Below are 8,949 nucleotides of genomic sequence, written 5' to 3' on the forward strand. Positions count from 1 at the left end.
ATAGTAAGTAACTAAGTGATTTGGATAGAATAACAGATACAGAAGGAACAGATATAAAGTTCAATTTAAAAGGTTAATAGACTCAAGATTCTATTAATAAAATTAGGAATTTAATCAACCAACTGTGTGGTCACAGGTACAGTGAGTTTATGAGAAATATCTGGTGATATAATAAAAACAAATGTCTAGCCTGACAATTTCTGCCTAAAACACACATTCAAATACAGTGAGGATCATTGCTGTCTGTATAACTGCTGTCCTGTTGTCAGGGGGGTTTGACCCAGAGTTTCCTTTGCCCCTTTCTCTGACATTGCCTCCACTTTGGGTTGGTCTCCACCCAGAGTGATCGCTGGAGTTGGCAGTGCTCCACTGGCAGTACTCCACCGTCCACTGCTCCCTTTTCCACTACTGAGTCCTCCCAGGCCCAGACCCAGGCTATCGGGTAGAGGAGGCCAGTAGCGGGGCCCGTAGCCATAGGCACGCATGTGGTAGGTGTAGTACTCCAGTATGTACATGAGCTCCGCTTCCACGTAGTGGAAAGATACGTCCAGGTCTGGGCAGCACTGTGGACCCTGTCGGGAGGAACAAAAAGACACACACACACACACACACACGTTACAATACGGCTCAAAGCTAACACCTGTGATCTTTGCTACAACATGAAATGACTGAAATAACTCTTGATTTAACCCAAGTTTAAACCTGACTACTGGTGTGATTGTGACCTTGTTTATATGCCTGCAAGTACCTCAGGGTTTGTGGAAAAACTCATTGCTCATTGTTGACAGTTTGATAACTATTTAGAATTACCTTGTTATCAAAGAGACGTCGGTTGTTTGCTTTACAAAGATACATAATGTGTTGTTTACCCTTGTGCATTGTCATACTGATGTTCAATGTCTGACAGATTCATAATAGACTTGTCTAATTTAAATTGCAAAACACAATTAATTAGCGGCATTATCTGTAACAAATTGGCTAATGTTTCTATTGTTGACAAGGTCTCCAGAGCAATCATCCACAAATCATCAGTCTGATTTCATTCTTTCGACTTTTATACAGTAAAACATGGAATCTAAATGAATAGGAGCATAAAATATAAATTAATTTGGTCAAACAGTATCCACTCTCAGATATCCTTTATATAATACATAAATCCAAGCTGGAGTTTTTTCATCCAAAACTAAAATATATGTGTATTGTACTAGTACAGTGCATATGTCTACACCCTTTTATAGAGTTAGAATATGAATCACAAATATTCAACTGACTTTAAATACAGATGGACTTAAAGACAGAGAGTTCACTGTCTCGTAACACTGTCTTCCTTACCTGACTTAATCACTGTTCCCTCTGTCCTGCTGATTAAGCGGGTCTGAGGCCTTTTGCCTAGGAATTGAGGTTCATCATCACCATGAGATGCCTGGGGGGGTAATTCCTAGAAGGGCGACTAAATCAAATCCTGGCTATTTTTCTAATTCACAATAATTTCAGTTCCATGAATGAGTTCAGTTCTACAGAGCCCCCCTGGGGTCACATGGTAGAAAATAAGTATTTGATGTGTGAATCCGTTCCCTCGGTTTAGTAATTCGTTCCCTCGGTTTAGTAATTCGTTAGGGTTAGGGTTAGGCCCTACGAGCCAGAACGATTGCAAGGATTAGGGTTAGAATCATTGCAATCGTTCTGGCTCGTAGGGGCCTTGTCATGCCAAAACCTGGCAGCTGCCAAATCCTGGCAGGGCCATCAACGATCCAGGAGCGAATTACATGTGAAATTAGCATGCTAGCAGGTGTTTTCATATAAAATGTTATATATTATAGCTGACTAGTGAGCCTGCATCAACCTTAATGCTATTCAAGTGCAAGAAGATTACAATTGTCTTCGCAGTTTAAGATACACACATTAATCTGCTGCGGTAGTAAACACAGCGCAGTAGAATGACGTCACACCGTCATATTAATGTGTGTATCTTAAACTGCGAAGACAATTGTAATCTTCTTGCACTTGAATAGCATTAAGGTTGATGCATCAGTTGATGTTGTTTTATCTGGAAGACATCAACTGTAACATCTGATAAGATCTATTTATTTACCTTTTTTCTCAAGATAAAACTTTTTTTGTAAATAAACAATTGATTTAACAGGCCTTTGTGTTTATTGTCACAGCTGGTTGCCCCTCGCAAAAGCCTCTCAGTTGAAACTACGTTTCATTCATGCTCATCACATTCCATATTTTTGTGTAATTCCATATCAAATTACATATAAATATTACTCTGAAGAGAAACCATTATACTGTACAGCAGTACTAAAGGCATGGAAGATCCAGTGCAACATGGTCCAGTTGTGACCATATCACACCTCTCAAAGAATGCACAATGTAGGCTCTCTAGACAATACTGTGTACAGTTATCGTTCATGCTACAATACATACAGAGCTACATATCTTGTTTGGAAGGACAACAGTCATGTCAATAATTTTACAATTATCATAAAAGCATTTGTGCATACAATTAAAATTACATGATTAAAATATGCCAATCATAATGTCAACAGCAACAACAACAGTTAGGAGAAAATATATTTGGTGGCAAAATTCAAACTCATCCAACAATCAATGCAATGAGGAAGGTAATTTGATAATATCCATCGCAAAAGGATTAGGCAATGTTGAACTGCAGTACAGACTTGGAGCCTCTCTGAATGCACTGCAAACAGGGATAGACTCACATTATTTATTACAGTTGATGACTTTCCTGATAACATGTACATCAGAGTTGAATACCAGAGTAGTATTTTGGTAGTACAAGGGACAACACAGCTTTCAAAGTCTCAAAAAATGCAATCTTTGCATTGCAGTGATGTCGCAAAAGTAGTTAAACTTGTGTAGCTAAACTCAACTCACCCTTTCAATGTACATATTGTAACCATGACAATCATACCCTATCATGAAAACATCTGTCATTCAAACATAGTTTACAGACATCTACATTATCCCACTGTAAGGCAATTATCTTGGAGACAATCAAGATATACATCTGTATCTCATAAAATAACACATATGCCACAGAGCAATTAAATACTACGTAAAAAAAGGAGCACATTATGTGCATATGTGTGTTATGCTCTACCAGCAAGATCCTGCAACAAGATCCTAACAAGACTCGTTAAAACCCTTACCATAACAATAAACTATTTGACAGGTGGATGTCAAACAAAATGGATTATGTGATAATATACCATAGATATAGTATCACACAGCCAACTCTATAAAGAGTTGGACAGAATAACAGATTTAAAAAGCTACGGTAAAAGACTAATGTACTCAAGATTCTATTAATAATATTAGAAATGTAAATAGATATACCATGTAGTTGGTGTGTTTGGAACATGTTTCTGGCCTGACCATTCCTTCACATCCATGTGTTACCACATATTAATTACATACCTCCATTTCTGCCTAAAACACACATTCAAATACAGTGAGGATCATTGCTGTCTGCTCTGTGTAACTGCTGTCCTGTTGTCAGGGGGGTTTTGACCCTTTGCCCTTTTCTCTGACTTTGCCTCCACTTTGAGTTGGTCTCCACCCACAGTGATGGCTGGGGTTGGCCCTTTCCCTGTCCCCTCCACTGCTCCCTTTGCCACTGCTGCACCCTCTGTCTGTGTGAGTCCTCCCAGGCCCAGACCCAGGCTATCGGGTAGAGGAGGCCGGTAGCGGGGCCCGTAGCCATAGGCACGCAGGTGGTAGGTGTAGTACTCCAGTATGTACATGAGCTCTGCTTCCACGTAGTGGAAGGATACAGCCAGGTCTGAGCAGCACTGTGGACCCTGTTGGGAAAAACACACAAGGCTCAAAGCAAACACCAGTGACCTTTGCTACATCATGAAATTACTGAAAAAACTCACTTACTTACAGTATAGCCAAGTTTAAATCTTATAACTGGTGTGTTTGTGACCTTGTTTAAAAAGAAAAACGCATTGCTAATTTTTAAGAGTTTGATAACTATTTGGAATTACCCTGTTACGAAAGAGACATCGGTTGTGTTTGCTTCACAAAGATACACAATTATATCTTTAGGCTTGTTTACCCTTGTGCATTGTCATTGTCACTGATGGTTAATGTCTGACAGACTCATAATAGACTTGTCTCATTTAAATTGCAAAGCACAATGAATTAGCAGCATTATCTGTAACAAATTGGCTAATTTTGCTATTGTTGACAAGGTATTGTCTCCAGAGCAATCATCCACTAAAGCATCAGTCTCATTTAATTTTTTCCCCTTTTGTACCATAAGAAGGACCAAACACCCACAGGGAATATAAATGAATGGGATCATACAATATTCATTAACTTTGTCATACAACATCCACTCTCAGATATCCTTTATATAATACATACATGCAAGATGGGCTTTTTTCATAAATAAATAACAGCTTGCATTATACTATGTCTACACCCTTTTATAGGGTTAGAATATTGTCACCAATATTCAACCGACTTCAAGGACAGATGGACTCTAATGGAATTAAAGGTTATGAAAAACAAACCAGCTGACTTTTTCTGAAGCCTTTTAAAACATTTTCTGTGGATGCAGAAATGTTCTGTGCGTGTACTGTATGAGTTAAAACTGATTAGATGTATGGGTTATGTTGGCTTTCACAAACAAATATATACAGCGCTGCTTGAAAGTATGTGAACCCCTTGTGCAAAAAAATCTGTAATTGCACAAAGGGGTTCACATACTTTCAAGCAGCACTGTAAATAATAATTGAAAAACTCTGTATAAGCTTGGAGTTCCAAAGTAATAATTTACAGTGCACTACATCTCCCACAAACACTCACTAAACCAGCTATAAAGACAACGCTCCAGAGACTTGCCTCTACAATGGGGTAGTAGCAGTAGTTCCAGTACCAGAAGCTCTTGGAGAACTTGCTGGTCAGGTGGTGCTCTGGCACAAACGGGTGGAAAGTCTCACGCTGCAATGTGTCTCTGGAGTCCCCAGCGAGGACACCCATCTTCTCCAGACATTGTCCAAGCGCTAGGTCCTCCACAGGGGTGGTGTGTGTGCACACCTTGGTCCGAAAGCCCTCCACGAACCTCCTAAGGGCCTCTTTACTCAGCACATAGCCTGCGCCACCACTCATGTAGCCCTGCTTGGCGTAGGGCTTGAAGCGCTTGCCGAAGTAGATGGGCTCCTCAGGTGTGTGGTTGGACAGGATCCAGCGCAGGTTGTCCACCACCACAAATGTGTCGTCGTCTGCTTTGAGGAACCAGTCGGCCTTGTGGCCATGGTGCTCCAGGGCATAGTGGAAGGCACGGATGGTCTTCCAGTAGAGCTGGTCACGGCCCTCTCCTGTGCCCAGGCCAACGGTGGGGAAGTCAGGGTCGTCCACAGAGCTCATGAACACCACCACGTTACAGTGGCGGCTCCAGGTGGCCTTGACATGGCGGGCCTTGGTCTGCAGGTTACTGGGTCCCGTCATCACCCAGCACAGCACACGCACCTTCTGGTACAGCTCATCTGCCACATGGCTGTCCTCACCTGGGGACACAGTCACACACAAAAACAATACTCCATCACAACACTCACCTCTAGTTATGTCTATACAATATGTTGACAAGAAGCCCTTTTTTAACAAACGTTATTGAACAATAAAAGGTTAAATAAAGAGCTATATCAGATGCCTGAAGATGTAATTATACATGGGGTGTATATGCCAAAACATTTTATCGTTCAATACAGTTGAATCTTAGTCATAGGCTACATGACGCCGGATTTGACTGAAACGGTGATGATCTGATATCGTTTGCACCTCACGGCTACACGACTCCGCCGAATTCGTGAGCTGAGATGGTGACGAGACGATACCGCTGGGAGGGTGTTTCCATATAATTTTCGGAGTCGTGTGGCCGGGTGCGTTTTTCGATAACGATGACGCGGACACCCACAAATGTATTGTGGTTTACTTAATACTGCACTTGAGGTTACATTCAATGCATGACTTGTGCTATATAGGCTAAATAAAATTATAAAAGCGGCAAGTAACAAGTGTGTTCTAGGCATTAGGCACGTAACATCCATATGCTGTATAAATGAAGTTTGATTGATTGATTGATGTATGTGCGCATTGCGAGCGACCCAACCATTCAGCGCAAGTCTTGTGCTATAAATAGGCTACACTTGATAAAGTACTGTAAGTAAGTAAGTAAGTAAAATGTATTTGTATAGCACCTTTCCCAGACCAAGGGTCACAAAGTGCTTTTACATATAGAGAACATAATAAAGAAGAAACATAATAAAACATAATAAAAGAGCGAAAGTCATCGCAGGTTAAAATAGGCAAACAAGTGAAAATAAGAACAAGTAAAGCCGGGTACACACATAAAGATAATCTGGCCGATTTAGGGCCGATTTTCCCCCTTCCGACCAAAGACAGAAAATGCCCGATTATCGGATGGCTCTAAAGATTATCCTATAAGATTATCCTGTGGTGTGAGGTGTGTTAAGAGTCAATCTCTCCCGACAATCTGCTCGGAAAATGGTCGTGGCCGACAATCGTAAATGTCAAATGTGTTCAACACTTACGACCAAAAATCATTATGTGTAGGGGCAACTCCCGACTCCCGACAACTCCCGACTAGGGTTGCCAGATGGCCTCAGGTTCTTTGGGTGGAATTAGCGGTTTTAGACTGTGGTTAGGGTGGAGAGTGTCAATCTCATCTGGCAACCCTGCTCGCGAGTCTGATTGTGACGTGGAATGGAACGTAGCCAATCAAGAAGCGAGCTGACTTCTTCTTTTCGTTCTTTTTATTTATTTATTATGCTCCTCTTGCTGTATTTTTAAATGCTGTATGTAAAGCACTTTGAATTGCCCCTGTTGTATGAAATGTGCTGTACAAATAAACTTGCCTTGCCTTGCCTACAGGTCAGTCAGGGTACTACAATATCAACAGGACACAGAAAGACAGGGACTATCCAAAAGCCTGGACAGGGACTATCCATCTATTTTGGGACTATCCAAAAGCCTGTCTATACAAGACAGTCTTTAGTTGTTTTTTAAAAGCCAAAACCAGTGCTGTGATATTATTTATCGTCTTAGAAACATTTTCAAAATTGCATTTCATCGTCGTTTTGTCGTCGTGTAGCCTAGACCTTATACTTGCGGTCTTCTATTTGACATTAGACTACTACAGTATATGTTCACAGCAGGCACATCTTTCAACAAATGTCCACACAGACCTATGCGATCAGCAGAGGCACACCACAAGGGGTCATTTTGCCTCTGCTTGAGGAGTGTGTCTCTACAGTACAGTACCTGTGTGGTGAGGGTGATTGAGGTTGATGAGGGCAGACCCCTCCTTCCTCCAGTTGTCACTGGCCTGTCTCTCCTCTATTGCTCCTGAGCTCTCCTCCTGGCCTTCTCCCAGGACAGTATAGCTCCTTTCAAACCATAACTGGCGCAGGAAGAAGTACACACTGCAGGTCCCCACCACAAAGCCCAGGTAGAAGGCACATCTGGAGCTGAGGCACTTCATGGTGGTGGTGACCTCTGACCTCTGACTGGCTCCTGTCCACCCCAATCAAGCATGTCTGTCAGAGATTAAAATACATTGGGGGTTCTGCAAAGTGGACCATTCACTTCACTTGGCCATCAACTGAAACAAAGTAAATCCTTGCTTAAGTGGTGAAGCATATTACAAAAAGCATGGAAAACACCGAAACATCATATTAAGGCCATATCGCCCAGCCCATCAAATGCCGCTAGTCTTTCCAAAGAGCTGTCAGTCTGACAATTTCACACAGTTAAGGTTAAAGACCTCTAGCCAGACACAAGGGATTAATCATTGACATGAGGTAGGTTTACTTAATCCCTTAACAGACTAAACCCTTTGATACCTGCCCTACTGTAAACATATTAAACATTATAGGGAAGCATATTTGAGATTGATGTGGCCTGATATACCATAGGCCTGTTTCCCCTTCAGCTGTAATGTCAGTGTGGCAGCTCAGTTGAATCTTGTGGATTTGCATTTAGCCCGTTTGCCCTGAGTGTCTTCATTGATCGCTGACCGTTACAATCCTCCCAAGCAGAGTTCAGATAATGAACTACAACTAATCATCAAATTACCATATAGGAGATTTTCCAACATTGGTTGTATATTTAATTGTGTCTGCATAAAATGTATACAATGTTACAGTCCATCATGACAACATAACACTGATCCGTCTCATCATTCATAAACGTCAATCATCTGTCTAGATCGTTATACCTAACTACCGGTATATGCATAACATAACATTCTGTTTTTCATCATTCATTTGGGCTAAAAATGTTTTATTTACCTTTGTTTGCTGATCAGAGAGTCATTTGCAAGCGCGATAGGATAGAAATCTACTGCTACATTGAAAGAACATCGTACAATCGTACAATGCATTCGCAATCCTATGTCTGATTGTTGTCTATCTATATATAAAATATAGGCAGGCATTATATTTGAATATTACATACAGGCCTACAGTGATTCCGTATTCAAGTTTGTATTTTAGCTCCAGAAGATAAATGAAAACACGATTGCATTGCATTATATGAATGACATTCTTCAGCTCTTCAGCATCATGGGGTAATCTCTGGAATGGTATCGTGTGATTGGAGCATTTTAGATTACGTAGGCCTACCAGAGCCCGCCGGGGGTGGGATAGATACATGTTCCATCCATGAGCATACGGGGTAGGCTACCGGATTAGTTTTACATTTTATTTATTTTTTAGAAATAATTTGCTCCCGCTAAATAATGTCTATTCAAGAAGTTCAGATTTCCCCATCTGTCCCCCTCGTATTCACATAGCTCACACACCATCCCACCTGACATTATGCTGACTCCTTTTACCTTTCACCAGTTTTTGAAATATTTGTGATCCAGAGGGTCTTGATGATGGCGATATAGTC

At 41.2% G+C, this 8,949-nt stretch overlaps 1 protein-coding gene across 2 annotated transcripts; it reads right to left on the bottom strand.

Annotated features, from left to right (window-relative positions):
* Positions 1-2,146: 2,146 nt before the first annotated feature.
* Positions 2,147-8,566, bottom strand: c1galt1la (core 1 synthase, glycoprotein-N-acetylgalactosamine 3-beta-galactosyltransferase 1, like a). Of its 2 annotated transcripts, none has more exons than XM_080535375.1 (4): positions 8,346-8,566; positions 7,318-7,592; positions 4,879-5,543; positions 2,147-3,827 (listed from the first exon to the last, which is right to left on the bottom strand). In XM_080535375.1, exons 2-4 carry the CDS (start codon positions 7,535-7,537, stop codon positions 3,486-3,488), a joined length of 1,227 nt encoding a protein of 408 aa, XP_080391501.1. In that variant the 5' UTR covers positions 7,538-7,592; positions 8,346-8,566; the 3' UTR covers positions 2,147-3,485. The 2 variants fall into 2 exon arrangements, with proteins under 2 accessions (XP_080391501.1, XP_080391502.1); XM_080535376.1 differs by having other exon boundaries at positions 7,318-7,657.
* Between the last annotated feature and the right edge of the window lie 383 nt (positions 8,567-8,949).

The sequence above is a fragment of the Nansenia antarctica genome (assembly GCF_963989245.1).
Source record: "Nansenia antarctica genome assembly, chromosome: 6".
Taxonomy (NCBI): domain Eukaryota; kingdom Metazoa; phylum Chordata; class Actinopteri; order Argentiniformes; family Microstomatidae; genus Nansenia; species Nansenia antarctica.